This window comes from Crocodylus porosus, unplaced genomic scaffold (genome assembly GCF_001723895.1).
Source record: "Crocodylus porosus isolate Cpor-Errol unplaced genomic scaffold, CroPor_comp1, whole genome shotgun sequence".
NCBI lineage: Eukaryota > Metazoa > Chordata > Crocodylia > Crocodylidae > Crocodylus > Crocodylus porosus.
Genome location: NW_017728923.1, coordinates 14,512,438 through 14,533,391, shown reverse-complemented (window position 1 = coordinate 14,533,391; position 20,954 = coordinate 14,512,438). Strand labels below are relative to the sequence as shown.

Sequence of the window (20,954 nt, the reverse complement as noted above, 5' to 3'; positions counted from 1 at the left end):
CGCATGAACGGGGGCAGCAGGGCAGGCCCTACGAGGAGAGGCTTAGGGACCTGAACCCGTTCAGCCTCCACAAGAGTAGGCTGAGGCGGGATCTAGTGGCCCGTTACAAACTAGTCAGAGAGGACCAGCAGGCATTGGGGGAGTCCCTGTTCCCCCAAGCACTACCAGGAGTGACTAGAAATAACAGTCACAAGCTGGCAGAGGGTAGATTCAGGCTCGACATCAGGAGATGCCTTTCATTGTCAGGGCGGCTAGGATCTGGAACCAACTTCCACGTGAGGTGGTGCTGGCTCCTACCCTGGGGGTCTTTAAGAGGAGGCTGGATGAACACCTTGCTGGGGTCATTTGACCCCAGTATTCTTTCTTGCCCATGGCAGGGGGTCAGACTTGATGATCTGCTCAGGTCCCTTCCGACCCTACCAGCTATGAAACTATGTGTGGAAGGGCACAAAGTAGCAGCACAAAAATATTTGTGGCACAGAAAACACACATTCTTGCACGTGTGTTCGTCTGCACATATGTGTCGGGGGGAGGGGACTACTGCAGGCCTAGCTACTAAGCTACTGTGTTACCAATCAATCATGATTCACTCAGGGACCATCTCAATACACAGTAGCTAGTGAGGATAATTTGTTAATGAGCAATGATTAACACCTACAAAACCACAGACTAAGGAGAAGAAAGAATCAGTACAGAGCCAGGAACTGCTTCTGCTCCAAGACAGAGACAGTCAGTTGCATGAGCACCCATGTGATGAGTTTTGCCTGTCAGCAGGGCCCCAGAACCCCCCTGTATCTGTCTCCTTAACAGCTAGCAGACTTTGTGGCTGTAGTAGGTCCTAGTAGACCTACTGGCTGCAGTAGGTCCTAGCAGCCAGGCCTCCAGTAGTTCCCTTCACCCCCCTCTGTGCCCAGGACAGACACAGTTGCACAAGCACCCATGACATGAGTTTTGGCTGTCAGCAGCTAGAGGTGCAGGACCCTTGAAACCAGAAGCTCCTGCAGCTATTTCTTTGACAGTTGGCATGCTTTGTGGCCTCACCAGGGGCTAGCAGGCCTGCAGCTTTCACCCTGCTGTGCCTTAACACACAGTGTCACCCATGTCACGAGTTTTGCTTGTCCACAGTTTGACGTACAGTTTCCCCAAACCCCTGCACCTATCTCTTTGAAACTTAGCTGGCTTTGTGGCCTCGGCAAGAGCTACCATCCCTGCAGTTTTCACCCACTGAGGCGTAACACAGATGGACATGAATTTTGCTTTTAGGACTTTGAGGTGCAGTGTCTCAGAACCCCTGCACCTGTCACCTTGAAACTTGGCACATGTCATGCTCTCAGAGGATGCTACCAGCTGTGCAGGTTTCATCCAAATCAGTTAAAAGACAACAAAGTTATAGATATTTCATTGATTCCCCATTATACTCTGTGGCTGAATGTCTGAATCGGCTCCAAATCTTCCGAAGCGATTTGCCCGAATCAAATCGGAAAAATGATTTGGATCTCTGAATCGAGTCTCTGACATCTGAATCATCCAAATCTGAATTGAGTAGTTCCCTATTTGCACAAGCCTCACGTTTTGGTTGAGTTTCAGGTTGGAACTCTCAAAGTACAATTTGGAGCTCCCATTAGTTTAGAGGTGGGAAGCTAAGGATAAAATCAGATGTGGAGTTTAGCCCTGCTCTGATTGTCTCAGGCTGACTTGCATCAAAACAGGCACAGGGAGAGTCGAAGTTTGAATGGTAATTCACTTGAAATAACCTAGATTGTCTAGGGGAAAGACAAGTTATCTCAGTACTTCATAAATTCTTAAAGTTGAACAATGAGTTTGTTCATTTGTAGGATCTCAGAATAAAAGGCTCTGTCCAGGGAGAAATCCCACTTGTTTTTAGCCTAAATCCACATGGATCCTTTGAACATCCTTCCTATAATGTATAGAAGATCAGCGTCCATTATACCTATTTTCAAAATTCAACAAGGAGTCCTATTGATTTGCTAGTCCCCATGTATCTTGAGAAATCAGAAACATAAAAGTTGAATGGAACTGTGATTGGAGAGGTCATTGCTTAAATGCTGCCCTCAATAGGACTCTGTTCATGTGCTTTACTGATTCAAGGCATAGATTTTAAATGCTTTGGGAATTTGGGACTGTGGCTCATAACTTAACACCATAGATATTTGAAGTGCTTCAGGACATTATGACATTAAAATAATTAGTAGAATGTCATATATCTTTCCAGAATATTATAATTCATGGTTTGAAAAGTTAGCAGGAATTATCAGAGTAACATTAACTTATGTTGCATGCTCTGACTTTGTTAGGAATGTCACAGATTGACCTGTTTGAATGAAAAAGCTTATGAGGAGGCTACAGCAGCAATGGCTAAATGAATGGAATGCCACCTGTGTTGCAAAAGGGTCTTGGTGGATACATTTGCCTATTGCTGTCTACAAACTCATAACAGTCCCATTTTTTTCTAAAAACCCTCTCCGTGCAGTTCTCAAGGTTAGGGGTGTGATTTTTCAGCTTGTCATAGTTTGTTAAATGGGCAAAAGTCTTATGTCAGTTGATTTACGTCAAGACAAGCCCATGACATGAATGGGCAGTCCATCTCTTGCACTCCATCTCTTGGTTCTTCAGGGCTGTAGACTGCAGATTCTGGGTCTGTAGATTCCAGCTCTGTATATGGTCAAATGCATGGCTCTGAAACCAAGTAATTCATGTGAAAGTGATACTTCAAACTGTGAGTTTTATTCCCACTATTGCCATTTCTCAATTTATAATTTGACCTTGATTGCTCCTGGAACTATTTAGCTCCTTTTAAGGCTGGCAAAAAGGTAGCATTAGTAGTCTTTCAAGTGCTAATGTGAATTACCACTAATTATTTTGCTTTCATGAGCTTGCCATGACACATTGCACCATTGGTTTTAACCTGTTTTTCTGGAAAGGCAAATAGTTGTCAGACTCATGATTGTATTACAAACTGGCTTAGCTAAATTACTCGAGGATTGTAAAAAGTCCTGGAATGTCTGTCAAATAGCTTGATAACTTATTTATAAGCACTGTAATTGTAAAGCTCGAGAAAATGCTCATTTACAGAGGCAAAGAAGTTGCACAGAATCTGAAGAGGGAATGCTAGAGGAAGTTTAGAAATTATTGAAGAAATATTTGCTGTTTGTTAATCATTTTCTTCATAAAGCCATTGATCAGTGGTGACCAACAGGCAGATTCTGTAGCAGTCTAGTGGATGTCAGTGACAGTTCCAGCAAACAGTGAAAGCTAACAGTGAATCCATCTGTATTCTTGGATTCATGACTGCAGTTGCTCTTTGAGTGATGCTTCCTGGTTAAAGGAGGCAGTCGTAATTTCCTTGTGATAGTCTTAGGCAGTCCATTGGGGAAGATCAAATCCAGGGAGTTTTCCTGAGGGATCAGTGATGAGACATTTATCCCCAGATGAGGATAGTGGGAACGTCGGTACCACACTATCCCCAGATGCCCTCCACTGTGCCACAAAGGCAGTTTTGGGTGAGTGGAGAATGGTATTGTTTGCTGAGATACTAATCTCAATGACTGTTTCAAAATGAAGTTAAGCCTTCTGAAGTCAATGCAACAATGGAGATGTAAAACTAATGTAAGTTAGATCATGATCAGAGCTATTAATGCAGGAATCAGAGCGTGCTGGTGTGCCCCCTGTCTGGCTGTGATCCCTGTTTAGCCAGCAGGCAGGGGGGCAGGTGGGAGCACCAGTACCCCCCTGCGAGTGCCAGTCACAGAGCAGGACCACCAGCAAAAGCAGCTGCTCTGCTTCTGGAAGTGACCACCGGAGTTCTGGAAGCAGCGCGGCTGCTTTTATGGTGAGTGAAATTGGCCGCTTGATTGGGCGCTGGGGGACCCGCCCCGGTCGCTAACAGGTGTAAGGGGAGGTATGTGCCTCCTCTCCCCACCCCCCACCCCGACTCAAGAGGCACCAGACACCCATGGCAAGAAAGATTATAGAAACAGGAGAACAGAGTGAGGACAAATATGTAAAACAAAATATCAATGTAAAATATGGATTGCTTTCCAAAAAGGCCTAAAAGGGAGGTGGGGGGTGGGGAAGATATTATTTATATTATTCACTCTAAATTGAGAGACTTTGCTTACTTGCTGACTTTTTAAGGTTATTATACTTTAACTGAAACTATGTAGAATAAATTATTTCTAATGAGAAATAAAATATGCACCATTGTAATTTGCTTGTCAAATACAAAATTAGATCTTGGCCAATTTTAACAGGTCATAGAACAAAATGAAATGCTTGGCACTTTATTTCAGTCAGCTCTTAAAACTGAAATTAATAAATGATTCTGAACTTCTGAGCCCAGTAAACACAGAAGTAATATTCTGATGAGTTAATACAACTGCAAAAATGAAGTTTCAGTTAATATTTGGATTGACCTAAAAACTGGCTTGAACTAGCTGTAAAGTTTCACTAAGGTCATTTAGCCTGTTTTTATTAATTTGTTACCTAGAAGTTGATGTTTTAATAAAAATGTTAGTTATCGTGGTTTGGTAAACAAGTTGCTGGAGATGGGTAAAAGGAGAGATGAATAAAATGGTGATTATTTTGCCAACTGCCATTGCATAAAATCACCAGACAAAAATTTCTTTCTGAAGACATTTTAATCAAGGTTTTGATTGCAGATGTAAATATTATTCATTAAAGATTTGATTTCATTGTAACTCGAGGATATATAGTAGAAACTAGTTTTCTTATGGGAAACTGGAAGATGCTCATGTATGTTTTGCCTCTTAAAATCATGTTTGCTCAATTAACTTGACTTATTGTGGTTTCTAAGTGTCAGCTGGGTATTTCTAAATCAGTTTTGAGAAGAAACCATTAAGTCAACAACCTTCCCAATATAGTTTGGTGTAGCTCTGGCCAGTACTCTAAATGTTACATCTCTAATAATGACAACTATGAGCTAGCAGATGTCAGCAGTGTATGTATCTTCATGTTTCAGGTGGGCAAATGGGAGAACAAGACACTAAGCCTGAAGTATTCCGTATGGCCAAGATTTAGTTCTTTTATAGACAGCGATCCAGATGACAACCACTTGAGTATTGTTACCTTGGAGGAGGCCCCCTTTGTTGTAGTTGAAGATGTGGATCCTTTGACAGAATCTTGTGTGAAAAACACGGTGCCATGCCACAAATTTGTCAAAATTAAGTAAGTAAAAATTTACTGTGTAACATATTTCTCTAGGACACATCGTAGGGATAGCTTTACTTTTGGTTAATCATGTCTTTCGTCTTGGTATTTTTTTCTTCACTATATTTCCATTTGTTCTCATCTCCTTTTTTCCTTTTCCCTCTGTATTCCCCCTTTCTCTCATTTCTATCTTAGTACATATTTTTCATTTCTACAAGTTGGTCTGATACACACTTTGGACATTTGTACACATGCTTATGCCACAGTGCCAGGTGCTTTTAAAAGCGCCTGGTGCTGTATCGCATGCGTTTGTTTAAATGGCGAAATGTGCGACAGCACTGAGAAAATGGTGAGAGCAAGCTTTGAGCTAAAACGCATTGAAGATGTTAGTTCAAAAGTGCACTGCCGCCATTTTCTCAGCACTGATGCACATCTCACCATTTATACAAATGTATCAATGCCCCACCGGGCACATCAGCTCTCATGCAGACCAGACTTGGTTAATTGAGTCTGCTCCAACACGCTGGGTCTCTGGCATGTCAGAGCAGACAAATGTTAAGTTTATAAATGTCCCATTAATTTTAGTTAACTTTATACAACTATAAATTGATGCATGTTAATTCAGTTCCTGGATAATAACAGTGAATAATCAGTCCTAAAGTTTTAGTTGTACATGTTGTATAGAAGTAGATTCCATATTTTAAAACAAATGATACTTTAACAAGCATTTACTCTGTATCTAACCATGGTGAAATTTTCTTTATTTCCTAAACTGTCAATAGTTTGAGAATGGTAGCTACTGAAAAAAAAATTATGTTTGATATTTAGTAAGACAAAGCTTTCTGAGATGGAATGTGTGACACACTGGTTATAAAAATGTCCCTTGATTTTTATTTCCAAAGTATTTACTTGTTCTGCACTATTGGGTAGTCATTTAGGGCTAGTCCACTGAAGTCAGTGGGAAAATTCTCATTGACTTCAGTAAATGGATCAAGCCCTGGTCCATTTTGGGTGCTCACACAAGTGACATTTTTCACACGACTGGGTCCCTGAAAGCACTCTACAGCTGCACTGCAAAATGCTTTTAAAATGGCTGAACATGTGAACAGTGGACCCTGGTCAAATGAAATATTAGATTAAGGCACTCTAAAGCAGAGTACCTCAGGGAATTTGTTTTCCCTCCTGTGTTAATTTCTCACAAGGACAAGAACTGGGGTAGGGAAGAGTGAGCAGGAGTGCAGAACTGTGGCTGCTTTGAATGGCCAAAGCTGAGGGTGAGGGGGTGTGGGACAGAGCCATGAGTTAGAGTGGAGCCCTGAACATCTGTAGGCACACTTTGTGTCTGTCTGCTTATCTGTTAAATTAATATAATGACAGAAGACCGTACCTCCTTCCCTCAAGTGTTCTGAGAGTTAAGCAATGTGTATAATATTGGTATGATAGGCCCTGATACAAAGCCATTAAAGCTCAGGGAAGCTTTTTGGTTTACTTTTAATAGCCCTTGATCAGACCCTGAGCTATATATATGTGTGTGTGTGTGTGTGTGTGTGTGTGTGTGTGTGTGTGTGTGTGTGTGTGTGCGTGCGCGCGCACTGAATACATATCATGGTCATGCAATATGTGTTCAAGTGAGCAAAACATTCTCTTTTTAGATCCCTAGGGATGCTCGTGGTTTTCATAGTCTGCTTTCTCTCAATGTGCAGAATTTATTTGGTGTCACTGAGAGTTGTGGTATTTCAAAGGGGCAGACTACCAAGGTGGAGAGCTGCCTTTTGGAACTGCAAGAATTTTGCCCTTGGTGTCAGTGTAGCACTACTGACTGCAATGACTTCGTACAACTGTCATGCTGGAGAATTTCTTAACTGCTAAGTAGTCAAGATGGAAAGTTAAAAAGACTAATTCAAACAATAAATCTTGGGCTATAACTGTTTTCTGGGCCCCTGCAGTGTTCTTCTCAATATGGTAAAAGGTTGATTTAAGTCACTTGTACTCATGTTCTGACAACTTAGACTTGATTAGGTTATTCATTTATCACTGAATTAGCTTAACATGTTAAAGGTCCTTTTCTATTAAGAGTATTTTGTTTTAGGTACAATTGGTGAGTTTTAAACAGGGTCCAGGGCCATTTTCATCAGTGTAGATAACTGTCTGTGCCTTGTGAAATTGGTTCTGGTACTTTTGGAGTTATTTCACAGCAGTGTGCTGCCACACAATCCCACCTATTCCTAATGGATTCTCTTTGTAATACTTATTATACTATTTATATTGTTGTTTTATTATTTATTTGATTATATGTAGAATGTCTCCTTCATTTATAAATACTGTGAATCGTGCTCTGAAGGAATATATTAATACAGGAGAAAGAAGAATATTATTTTTTAACCCCATATAGATATCACACTTACTTCCCCTTTGCCTCCATCTCCCAGCTGATCAGTACAGTGAACCTTTTTCATACGAAATACCCTGTTTTTTTTCACAAGACTGGTTGTCTCTTTCTCTTCTGTTGACAGCAACTCAACTAACGAAGGAATGAATGTAAAGAAGTGCTGCAAGGGATTCTGCATTGACATTCTGAAGAAGTTATCTAAAACTGTGAAGTTCACATATGACCTGTACCTTGTGACCAATGGGAAGCATGGCAAAAAAGTCAATAATGTATGGAATGGAATGATTGGTGAAGTAAGTTCTGTTAGGTAAAAGAGCTCTTAAGTAAAAACTTGGCAATATGTATTTTAAATTTATCTGGGGACATGATGTTTCATCAGTGAGTAAAATTATTCTCTCTTCTTGTTCCTTTTCCTTGTTTAGGTGGTCTATCAAAGGGCAGTTATGGCTGTAGGTTCTCTCACTATCAATGAAGAACGTTCAGAAGTGGTTGACTTTTCAGTGCCGTTTGTTGAGACTGGAATTAGTGTCATGGTTTCACGGAGTAATGGCACTGTTTCTCCATCTGCATTTCTAGGTATGGTTTTCCCTTTCCAAATCACTTAATTGTATTGCTTTAGACTTTGACAGGCTTCACTCTTTGTTAACCTGTATAGTGTATAGATGTTTTCTCTGACACATTTCTGTCCATTTTTGAATTAAACTTTAGATTGTTTGGACAGCAGGCCTATCTATTAATGTGAGTAAGGTGCATAGCACAGCACAGAGAAAACTAGTAGTTTAAGGTGAAATAACTGGGATCTAAATGATTAAGATTTCATCATGAACAACTTTTCCAAAAAAATTCTTCTCTAAAGCACTACCTCATAAAGATATTATGCTCTGCCCATATGAAAATTAGTACTTAAGTGCATAATTTAAAAAAATGTTCCTTTGCTAATCAACAATGTGTTCACAAAGTAAAAGAAAACTGTGCTGTAAGCAGAAAAAATAATAAAAATTAGATTTTTTTCAGTGAGTGTACATCTGCCTATTGGCAACAGACGCACTTGGCTTTAAGACCAGACACAGACATTATACTATTACTGGTCTAAGTGATCAGAAACTGTTCTAAACCCGTAACAGAACACAAGTTTGGCACACATAGGCTGGTCTAAAAAGGCAGAGCCAAGTTTAAGATAGATCTGGATTGATGTGCACTCAAATTTTATTGATCTAGGTTAGACTGGTGCATCGAATTTCAGAACCGGGTCCCTATTGATTCAAGTTAGGTTGCCTTGCTGTCCACGAGCATCCCAGGTTCGTTTGCAGCCCTTCACTAGCCTCCCCTTGCCGGGAGGTATGCTAGCACTCACCCCACTTTTGGCTGCTCCAGCTGAGTGTCCAGTGGGCCCCGCCCCCAAACTGTCACAGAACCAAGTCAGCACAGCCCCTTTCCAGAGCCCCGCCTCTTGGTTCCAGCCAGCAATCAGCCACAGGCAGGAAGCGTGGGAGGGAATGGAGTTATCTGTGTCCCTGCATAAACCCGGTCACGAAGCACCCTATGATATATGCATGGACCTCAGTGAGCCCAAGAGAACCCCATGAGCATGTGCAGCTCCAAGAGCCCAACCAGGCTGCTAGCAACAGGTGAGCTTTCCCCCTCTCTCACCATGTCATCTGTCAGCTGCAGGCAGGCAGTGCAAAGGGTGAGGGGAACGCTCATCTGTGCCCAGCAGCCAAGTTAGGCTCCATGGGCCTATGCCTGGTTGCCCAGGTTCTCCTGGGCTCTGTTTCAGGTCTGCATGTACATCATGGGGTGATCTATGATAGGGTTGAAGCAGAGACAAAGACGCCTCCCTTTTCACCCCCCTGCACTGCCTGCCTGCAGCTGAGAAATGCCTGTGGCCCTGCAGCAGGGGGAGGGGGAAAAGCTTTCCCATGCCCAGCAGCCAGCCAGGGATGACCTGGCCATTCAGCTGTGCTCAGCAATGTCTGGCAGCCTGGGGAGCGTACGGGACATGCTGGGAGGTGTGCAGGAGTGCCCTCAACCTCCTGTCCTTGGCCAGTGCATGCTCCCCCCCACCCCCCCACCAAAGGTCAAACTCGTGTTCTGTTCACTATAGCTCTAACCTATACCACTTACAGAAGACCACAGAATTTAGATCAATTCTTTCTCAGGCTTTTTTAAATATCTGTACTTAGCCTAAAAGTTCAGTATTATTTCCTGAGTATCTTTCCCTGAATAATATACAGGACACCATTATTTTGACCAACTCTGAGTCAATTTTTTATCTGCGCCTCTGGGTGTTGCAGTGGTGGGTTTCAACATGGGGCTTGAGGAAGCATTCCTATTCTCTCTCTCTCTTTCTCTTCCTCTTCCCCTTACTTTTCTGACATTCTTTTTTGTCTTATTCTTTCCCCTTTTATTCTTCTCCCCATTTGCTTTTAGCTCTTCCTTAATGTTTCCATTTATAGGGGCTAAACTAAACTTAATTGTAGCTGAGGAGACCTGGAGCTGTCTTACAAAATCCATCAGAAAGTGTCACTTAAAATTTCAATGAGGTATTTTCCACACCACTTCCTGGGCCACAGTGTTCTTTAAAATATTTTACCTCCTTACAGTTCACTAGTACATCCCAATCGGCAGGGTTTGCAGACTGCTGTACACTGGGAAGGGATGGGAATACAGCAATTTCAGTACCGATATTATTAGGATTTATGCAGAAGTACAAACCATAAATTTCCAGGTAACTCGGGAAAGAATTCAGTATTTTAGACACCTCAGTCACAACAGACACAGCAGTGATGCAGTTTATTATATGCCTTACCGTATAATAGCATAGTAGCTTTAGATCACCAGGGCTAGGTACAGACATTTAAAAAGCCTGAAGCAGAATTAAGCCAATCTATGTGAGTTTCTCTAAGCTGTGTAGCTTGGATCGGGAGTGAATGGAACACACAGTTGCCCTTTGGCTGAGGGGGACATAGCTGCCTGCACTGGCCAAGACCAGAAGCTGGGGGTGCTCCCACAAGCCTTCCAGCCTGCTGGAGATTGCTGAGGGCTGGCCCGAGGGCAGCCAAGAAGTGGGGCCATCCCTGATTGGCTGTCAGGCACATGCCACCAACCCCCTGCTGTCACTTGGGTTGCCCAGCCCTAGTCTTCCAGGAGAGCCTTGGAGTGAGTCACTATGGCATGCCCTCCTTGCTGCCACCGCAGGCCAGATAGAATGGCTTGGTGGGCCGCATCTGGCCGCGGGCTGCATTTTGCCCACCTCTGCTCTGGATTCATATTTTCTATTCCAATAAATCATTGAGTTATCCAAATCTTCCCACCAATTATTTTCATTCAGTACTGAAAGTAAAGTCATTCCACATAGAAAATATCACTTAAACTCATACTGTTTTTCCTGAAGATGTTGCATGTGTCCATATATTTTACTATCCACTTTACTTATCTTCTGAAAACTCGACACAAAAATTTATTTGGCACATATGCAACTTTGAAAGCTAAGATGGCCTTTTCATAGAAAGCTCTGTCCCATGACATAAGTTTTGAAGTTGTCCTAATAAACTTCTGAGACCCAATTTGATTTTCCTATACAGAAATGCAACTGCCAGTTGAAATTTAAATAGGCTGTATAATATGAACAGGTATAAAAAGCATTTAAATTAATGTTATTAATGTATTTAAATTAATTGTTAAGTGTAAGAGTGATGTTGTAGCTAGAGGTACACCAATGTATCAGTTACATATTGGATTGGCACCAATAAAAGGAAAAATAACATTATCAGCTATTGGCTTTTTTTTGGCTGTTGTAGCTGATAATGTTCTCTGATAATTAATTAATTCTGCCAGAACCCCTAGCCACCTGGATTCCCTCCCATGAGCCAGGGTGACCCCAGGTACCTGCTTTCATAGGTAAATTACATTCTCTCTGGCATTTTTCCCCTTGTTTTTATTTCTGAGACAACCTAAGACAGTTAAACAAATCCCTTTCAATGACCTATGCTCTCAATTTCCAAACAAATTATGCAAATTATACCTTAATTTAGAAATACTAACAAATTGTTATTAATTGTTTCCTGTAATTTTGGGGTTGACAGTTGTTTAATATTTGGTGCTTGCCTACGGCCTCTTCTGTACTGTTTTACATGCTGCAGAAAACAGGGTTGAACCAGCTTTATTAAGCTATGCTGGATGTGAATATCCACTTAGTTATTTGATTTATTCTATATTTGCTGTTCAGTGCTACTTCTGCTTTTTTAATTAATTTTTTTATTTTGCCTCACTTCATTTTTTTAAATTCTCAAACTCATTACCAAACTTCTTATATTATTTAAACATTCTGCTTTCACTACTGTTTATAAGGCAGTTTGGTTGCATTGTCTTCCTGTCATTTGCCTTATTTAGATTCTGACAACTTTAATTTCAGCTGTCATGCTGTAGACGGTCTCAGTTATTTTCTATATATCATTATTCTCTATTAGAAAAGTTCTGAGATGTTCCACTATTTCTAAGAGAAAGGTTTAAAAATTGAGGTATATCTCCTCTCATCAATATTTCAGACTGAATCATAACTAAGTTTAACCAAATTCAGCATGCTTTTCATTTATATGGTATTCCTCTTCCTTTAAAGAGTTTTTGGGTGTGTTTTTTAATCTTTTTACATTTTATTTAGTTTTTCCTCCAGTTAATATCAGAGTAAATGAAATCTTTCTTATTAACCAAACCTGGCTCTTGAAAAAGGGTTTCCCATGTCTCTGTCAACTTTTGAACTGTTTCCTTTTTAAAAGTTTCCTTTTATTTTGCTTGCTAAACTCTGGGGTAGGCAAACTATTTGCTTGAAAGATAGGTCTGAACCCAACCCCTCTTTAAGAAAAACAAACAAAAGACCTGACCTGGACCCCAACCCCACTCTTCAACTCCTTCTTTAAAACAAATTGAAACTTGGGTTCTAGATTGCATGTAAAACCAGAGGAATGTCTGTTTAAAGGGTTTGAGCCAATTCAATTCAAAATGGCAAGATTCTATCAAGAGCAATTGATGTTGCGAGCATTCAGCCATTTGTCAAATTGTTGCAAAAACAACTACTAGTCCTGCTTGACTTCTAAATTCTAAACCAGTGGGGGCCAACTTTTTTGACAGATGTGTCCTGCACCCTCCCCAATCCGATCCCCTACCCCTACCTGATCTGCTGGTCTTCTTTCTGCTCCCTACCTTGTGCCCCTTCCTGCTCTGCTGCTCTACGTTCTGCTCCCTGTACTATGCTCTTCTCTGATCATCTGCTCTACTTTCTGCTCCGTGCCCTTTGCTGCCTGCCCCTTTCTGCAATCTGTGATGTGCCACGCAGAGAGAGTCTGCCTGTCCTACTTATGACATGTATGTTACCGGTTGGCAATCCCTGCTTTAAACTAAACCAATCCAGATCATCTAATGGCTTTTCCAAGTCTTTAATGCTAATTGATACTATTTTTCTTGTAGTAACTAGGATATTTCAAATGTTAATGTTCAGCTGTTAATTTAAATTCAAAGAAAAAACAAGTTAAGAAGCAATATCTCTTGGGTCTTACAAGACAGAAGAACAAGCTCTTTCCATGTGTCCTGATTTTGTCCTATTTTGAAATATTCTATTATCATGCTGTTACACTAATTTTGCTTCCAGTAATAGGCAGAATTAGAATGTTACAGGGCTGCAGAAAACAAGAGAGAACATTTGTTCAGGCAAGGAAATATTTGGAAGGAAATAATACTTTAAAGCTTAAAAAGGATGCTGTCTTCTCATGTCCATATATATTATAACTACATCCCTCTGTTTTGGCAAGTTTAATTCCTGTTTAATTCTAAGTTTAATTCATTTAATAATGGTCATTTCAAGCTCCTTTGGTTTCCCAGTCCTATTTTTTTCAAAGCATGTAATTCAAGTTCAGCATGATCATTGCTGTATTTCATGAAAGGGCTGCTTAAGAAACTTATGTGGGGGACTAAAAACATGCCTTGCATAAAGAATATTTTTGCATAAAGTAGAAACAATTAGAGACCTCGCTTAGTGGAAATAGAGGGAGAAGGAACACAAAAAGTTCTTTTCCAAGACCCTTATAAGAGGTGTCCAGATAAACTGTCCTACCTTACCCTTACAGCAAAGAGCCTAAATCTTTTTGATGTGTCAAAGCCCTAATATTTCTATAGACTCATAGCAATACTATAAATGAAGTGAAGGGTCACTTTGAGATAAGTTGTAAATAGGAGTATTGGTTCTTCAGATAGCAATACCTATCATTTCCTAAATAAATGTGGTTAAGTGTTCCTTAAAACTCCTCAAGGTAGTTATTTTTGAGTTCCTTCTTTTCAAGCACTTTCTGTTTGTCAAATACATTTATATGTATGAAAGAGAGAGAGGGATAGGCATTTCAGCCCTTATTTAGTATAACACTGTCACTTAGGTATATATTCAGTTGATTTATTGAATTAATTAATACTCAATTGCTTTGTTGAAAGGTTAGGCATTGTGATGATGTGTGTGTATGTACACATTACTGGTTATATAAACAGAGAATGACAAGATATTGATATAATTAAAAACCAAAAAGGGTTACACATGATGCAACAAATGAATGCTTATCAATCAATATGAACATAGGCATTGTTCACTGAAGTATGTGAGTACAGTCTTCCATTTTGAATTTCAGTTCATATCTAGGATGAATGCTTAATTGATTTTATCTTATGTCTATCTAGAAGTGACCAGGGATTGGTCACCAGTTCTCCCTCTTTTCCTCAGTATTTCAGTCAAACTGACCTCTTTATATGATGCTGATTAGCTGTTTTCTAGTGTTTTGGTTGTTAAAAGTCAATTTAAAGAGAGTTGCTAGGCTTGTCTAGCCCAGGACATTAGAATTCTTGTTGTGCTGTGACTGATTTAATGAACCGTGTTTCTGTTTCTCTTGTTTGTTTTGCTGCAGAGCCTTTTAGTGCTTCTGTCTGGGTGATGATGTTTGTGATGCTTCTCATTGTGTCCGCCATGGCTGTCTTTATATTTGAGTACTTTAGCCCTGTAGGATATAACAGGAACTTAGCAAAGGGGAAAGGTAAGCTTTATGTTTTCCAAATCAAGGACTTTGTAAAATGATACCCCCCCAGTCCATTTAAAAGTGATTAAAATAATATGAGCAGCTGCAGAACTGTATTTACTTATTAATTAAATATTTATCTGCTTGGGAGCATGTGTTCCTGTGATTCACTGACACACACTGAGAAAGATAATTTGTGGTATAGAGAATTGAAATAATTTGATGGTCAATGTACTGTATTAGACACAGAGTATTAATGTGGAAAACAACTGGAATGAGAAACCAATTATAACTATACACATGAGCCTGATTCCATTTTCCTTTCACCCCACACTCCCATTGCCTGCTCTGCCCATTTAAAACAGTACACTGACTCTTAACAATCTGGTCATTAAGCAGTATCTAATAATTGTTGACAAATATACGATTCTCTTGCAATGAATTCAGCCCTACAGTGGAGGGCTTGGAAGACCAGTGTTTAGCAAATGCAGCTGTATGACCTTTGTCTTCTTTCCAGAAATATGAATATTATTTCAGAACATGCACTGCAACAAATTTTGGGGAATGTACAAATTAAATCAAATGATAATTTATCTTAGTCAGAAAAGTTCTTTTATTAGGCCAACTAAATATTTGGAAAAATTGTTCCAACTATTTAGTTGGTCTAATAAAAGATATCACATTTATCGAAAGAACCTTGTCTGTCTATGTCCTTAGACCAACAGGGTTACAACCAACACCCCTAAATTTATCTTAGTAGCATTGTTGCCATCCATAATCAGTATTTCATCTTCTGTGGTATGCACCTGCCTTCATCATTTTACTTTCAGCTTTAAAATTTAATTTATTAAGTTGTAAATCGCACAAATATCCAAACAATATGAGTAGATTGAAAATTCATCAGATATTGAAGTATATTCAGTATTATGCCTGTCTGTTATTTTCAGAGAAAAAATAATGATCTGTACTAGTCATAAATCTATCGATGACCAAAGTTTTTCACTGTTAATGTAACATTAAAATGAGACTGACCTTACTTAAACCAAAATTAATGTTTTTGAAAAATTGCATCTGTAGAGCTGGAGAGATATTACTTTTCATTTATTTAATTATTCAAGAACATATATCATTGTTTTCTAATAAAGATACTGTTGCTTACTAAAGCTAAATGATTGAATGTAGAATTTTTAGCATTAATCTGTTCATAAAAATAAGTGGAAAGTACTACACTTCAAAGAATAAATTCAATGCACATATACAAAATGAGGAATAACTAACTAGGAAAAAACACTGAAGAAAAGATGAAGGTTATAGTAAACTATAGACTGAATATAAAATGAGTCCAAAAAGGCATCTGTAGGAATATTATGTAGAAGATAATTATTCTGGTGAGGCCTCAGTTGATGAGAAGTAGTTCCAGTTGTGTGTACCATCCATTAAGAAAGATATAGGTAAACTGAGGAGAATATAGACAAAAACAAGACAATCATGCCCTATTATGAGAAACAGATGAAAATGGTTCTGTTTATTTTGGGAAAGTGTAGACTGAATGGAAATCATACATCTTCAGGAGGAGGATGATCAGTTGTTCTCCATATCTACCTAAGGTAGAACATGGAATAATTTGTTGAGCTTGCAGCAATGAAAATTTATATTAGGTAATAGAAAAATCATTCTAATCTTAAGGGTAGTTAGGCACTGGAGCATCCAACTGTGGAGACTGCAGAATCCCCATCAGCACAGGTATCTAAAAACACGTTACATAGCCTTTAATTTAAGGTAGTCTTCGTTTGCTTGAGCCTGCCTCAGAGTAGTGTATTAAATGATCCCTTGAGGTTCCTCTGACCCCCTACAGTGGACTGCTCTTTTAAAAAAGGAAGGCAAAGCTTAAGCCAGATCTTGCCAGTTCACACTGATGTGAGTATGGTTAAATTATGCAAGTACACACACACACACACACACACACACACACACACACACTCTGTAGGATTAGGCTTTATGATAGTTGACCTTTGGTCACCCACCCCCTTGAACAACACCAGAATTTCAGCTTTTATACTCAGTCTTCTCAGTTTATGCTTTTCTTATCACCACTGTGCAAAAAGTCTACTTTATCCATCATATCTGCTCAAAGGTTCTTTCATAAACCAGAAGCTAGCTCCGTAAGTTTGTTGCACTACTTCCAAACTGGCACCAAAATCAGAGAAGCAGATAGTTTTAGTCTTCATGTTGTACTGTAACATTAGACATTAACATTGAATTAACAGCAGATTTCTATTAAAGTAAGAGCATAAATTAAGTGTATGGACATTCTCTGAGTAGGATTAGGATATCCCTTTTATATCCCTTGTCTTTCTTGTATATATATTGTATATTGTTTTGTTTAGGGACTTAAAATTGTCAACAGGAAATCTTGCATTGTACAGAATGTAATGCTTATAAACCAGGTCTGTAAGGAGTGAGTTAAGTAGATACTATTAAATCTAATTTTCTGGTAGCCTACTGTAATAAAGCTCTCCAAATAAATGCCTTTTAAATTGACACAATGCTTCCTTATTCAAGTCTGTTACTTTCAGAGACTCAGTTCTATGTTGGCCTTGTGTTACACAAGTGTAACACATGTGGTACATCTCTTGTATGAAGATTTACATTAAAATCTGATAAACAAACAAGCAAACAAACACACAAACCCCTGGGATTATTTGGGTCAATTTTTTCTCCCTGATACATTCCAATTCAAGTCAATGGGAATTAACTGTGTGCATTTATGAAGAATGTGTGTTTTTTTGGTTCTGATAAGGTACTTAGTTCCTCTGTAGCTAATAGAGTGACTTATGTGCTCAAGTATGTACTTAAACATTTTGTTGCATATAGGCCTTAATGATTATTTAGAAAGGAAACTTACTTAAAAGCAGATGAACTATTAAACTCAGAATTTAATTTTCTGAATATAAATAATTAAAGGAGAGAGAGGATTTCCAATCAAATTAACTAGTTGAAATTAATATCCAAGTGCATTATGCCTAAGAAGCATAGTTAAAAAAAAAACTTGGGGAAAAAATGCTTGATAAAATTATTTATATTTATTTATAAAATACTAACCTGACTGGACTTACTGCATTTTACATGTTTTTGCTGGTGCTGATAGGTTAGTAATAGGGAAAATTCTGTGGCATACATTTTAGTGGGAGAAAAAGAGTATTTTTTTGCTTCTTATCCAAATCTTGTTCAGTTTCCATTTAAAATGGATTTTGGCATATTCCACCTTGAAAAATGTTGGAATAATGTTTTAATAAATATGGAAATAACTGCAATTACAATATTCAATAGAGAAGTTAAAAGTGTGAATGTACTCCATCAGGAATAGGGCAGATTAATACTGACAATTTTTAACCACCTATTTTTAAGAATACTTCATTAAACATGTATTATCTTTTAATGCCAATTGAATTTAAGTGAAACTAAATGACTCTGCTCTGTGCAATTACAGCTCCCCATGGACCATCTTTTACCATTGGGAAAGCCGTGTGGTTGCTCTGGGGCCTGGTATTTAATAACTCTGTGCCTGTTCAAAACCCCAAAGGAACAACCAGTAAAATCATGGTGTCAGTTTGGGCATTCTTCGCTGTCATCTTCCTGGCTAGTTACACTGCCAACTTGGCTGCATTTATGATTCAGGAGGAATTTGTTGACCAGGTGACTGGGCTGAGTGATAAAAAGGTAGGTGTTCTCCAGCTTACCATTCTTCCTAGTTAGTTAATCACTGGTGGTGAAAGCCCTTCAAGGGGTGTAACACAGATATGAAATTATAGACATGATTTAGCTTCCAGGTTCTCTTTTTGGCAGAACATAAACAATAATTAACTTAAATATTGCTGAGCTTAGACATTGATACCAGATGTTGATTTCATTACATCTGTGGGGTTTTTAACTTCTCTATTAATAGTGATTTTAGTCACACAAAACCCCCAAGCAAGATGAAAAAGTCTTGAGTTAGAAAATGCCAGTTAGTCTTTTTTGCATTGCTCAAAAGCATGAAGGTCATTGGCTGAGTGTATTTTTATTTTAAAATTTAGATCCTCTTTCTGTCAAGAGCTGTATCTTTTCTAGCCAATGTATTAAAGCCACTAAAAATCCTAAAAAATATGAGTATTTCAGACTGTTCTTCTAGTCGTACTCATTTGTCTATCCTTCTGTGTCCTCTCCCTGTCTCCCCCCTCCCCCCCAATTTCTGATCTGTGTTCAGATTCTAAAATTTTTAAACAGTTAGGGGTTAAAATAGTCCGTTTGAATTATGGGGAAATTAGTCTAATCATGTTAAATACTTTCTCCTTCTTCCTCCACCCTCTCTAGTCCCCCTCTCCTCTCCCTTTGTCTCTGTCTCCGACTCTTTCTGCTCTTTCGGCATTGCTATAATTCCGTAATGCTAGTAGCACAATAACCTGGGAGTTGTCATTAGTGGTTTTCTTTGGAGATTTCAGATCCTCAACAAGATTAGATTAAAAGGATAAAAATCCAACTTGTTTTAAAGAGGTGGTGTCTTCAAGTTGAAAGAAAATCTCTAGTAATTTAATAACACCTCTGAAAGTGCGCGGGCTAAAGACCCATTATGGGATAATTTATGGTGGGGGGGGGGGCACATGCATGCGCATGTGTTGTATGTGTGTGTGCAAACTAAGTATATGGGCCTGGTTTCAGTCAGTGAAAAAACCTGCATATCCCTTCACTCTCTCTAGCTTTGTATCATTTCATATTGTCTTTGTTTCCTTCAGTCTTCCTTCAGTCACAATTAAAAAGTGAAGCTTCTTTGTAAATACTGTTGGTGCAATAGAATGAACCTAGACAGGTATTGGGTTTGTTCAGGCTAGCTTCATCAGTAATGTATTTTAGAGGATAGCAGGTGGCAAGAAAAAAACATTCTTCTTTAAGCATTCAGTCGTGACTCAACATCTTCTAATCCAGGGAATGCATAACCCTCCCTCTCACCCATTTTTTGCTGAACAGATGCTTCTTATTCTAGGTCTCAGTACTGAGACCTTTACTGCTACCTTACCTTTAGGAATCTCTGAAATCCATGTGATCTGTGTTGCATCAGAAGTTCCAGTACTGCATGTACTGGAAGTGCGTGTTCAGAAACTTGTTCATAGTGACTCAGGGGACTAGTATAAAAGAGGAAACTATTATATTTTGAACATCTTTTATATTTAAGATGCTTTGTAAAGCCTCGTATCTATATAAAAGTACAGAAAGTAAGCACAAAAAGTTGACATTCAGAATAGCTGTTTCTTATTATACCAAATACAACCCTTTTAAAGAAATACGGCTTAGGTTATAGGAAACAATAGAAAAAAACTATATTCTTACTGGTATGTGAAAGGCTCTATCATGCCTACGTGATTTTAATTTGGGGCTTCCAGAATCAAACTTAATTTTGGAATTTCCTAAAACCTGAGTCCTTGACATTGCATCCTCCATTGTTTAATGTAGCCTTTATTTCTGGGTGCAAAAATGTTTGTAGTATCCATTTTACTAGTATTTCGTAGAGATATGATATACTTCGTTTTTGCCAGAATACAGGTTAAGAGACCTCCTGAATGAGCAGCCTCTGGAGTAATAATTTTCTTTGTCCCACCTATCTCCCTATCCTCCCTTCTAGCTTACTATTAGACAAGCTGGCTTTTCAGAGTTATCAAATAAAAGTTTGTGCTGGAATTCTAATTAGCTCCAGTTATAATATTTCTATTGTGAACTGCATGCTGTACCTTTTAAGTAGCCTGATGGAAGAAGACCCACATTCTTTTTGTGTCTGAATATGTGGGTATTAAAGGAGAGTGAAGAGAGTTCAGATGTGAGTGTTGTCCAGTTGCTCTTATCCATTCCCATTATTATGGAGTAACAGAAGTGCATGTGTGTGTACAACAAGTTGTACAAATCCAGGGTATCTAATAGTATTTTTGAAATGTCACTTTATTTCACTAAATTGAAATAAATTTATCAGTAGTCTAGAGGTGTGTGTATGTGCATGTATATGTGTATGTGTGTACACAAACACATACACATACATATAATATTTATAACACATATATTCATAACATATAATATTTATCATGGCCATGTTATTTTGGTGCAATAAAATGAACCTATATATGTGTGTGTGTGTGTGTGTAGTAGAGAGAGAGAGATACACACATGCAAGTTTTTTGTCATTAAATAAAAAATAACATGGGTATGATAAGACTATGATAATCAACATGGCTATCATAGTGATATTATTTTTTAGCTGTGTGTGGGTGTGTAACACTCTATAAAATAACACAGCCATGATGTAT

At 38.7% G+C, this 20,954-nt stretch overlaps 1 protein-coding gene across 1 annotated transcript in view; it reads left to right on the top strand.

The window, feature by feature from the left end:
- The window catches only part of GRIN2A (glutamate ionotropic receptor NMDA type subunit 2A), a 128,712-nt gene that overhangs the window by 45,561 nt on the left and 62,197 nt on the right, over positions 1 to 20,954 (top strand). Inside the window, exons 3-7 of the mRNA XM_019540093.1 lie at positions 5,000 to 5,205; positions 7,701 to 7,869; positions 7,999 to 8,152; positions 14,518 to 14,643; positions 18,116 to 18,345. Of these exons, the coding sequence (XP_019395638.1) occupies positions 5,000 to 5,205; positions 7,701 to 7,869; positions 7,999 to 8,152; positions 14,518 to 14,643; positions 18,116 to 18,345 (885 nt within the window). The remainder of the gene's footprint in view (positions 1 to 4,999; positions 5,206 to 7,700; positions 7,870 to 7,998; positions 8,153 to 14,517; positions 14,644 to 18,115; positions 18,346 to 20,954) is intronic.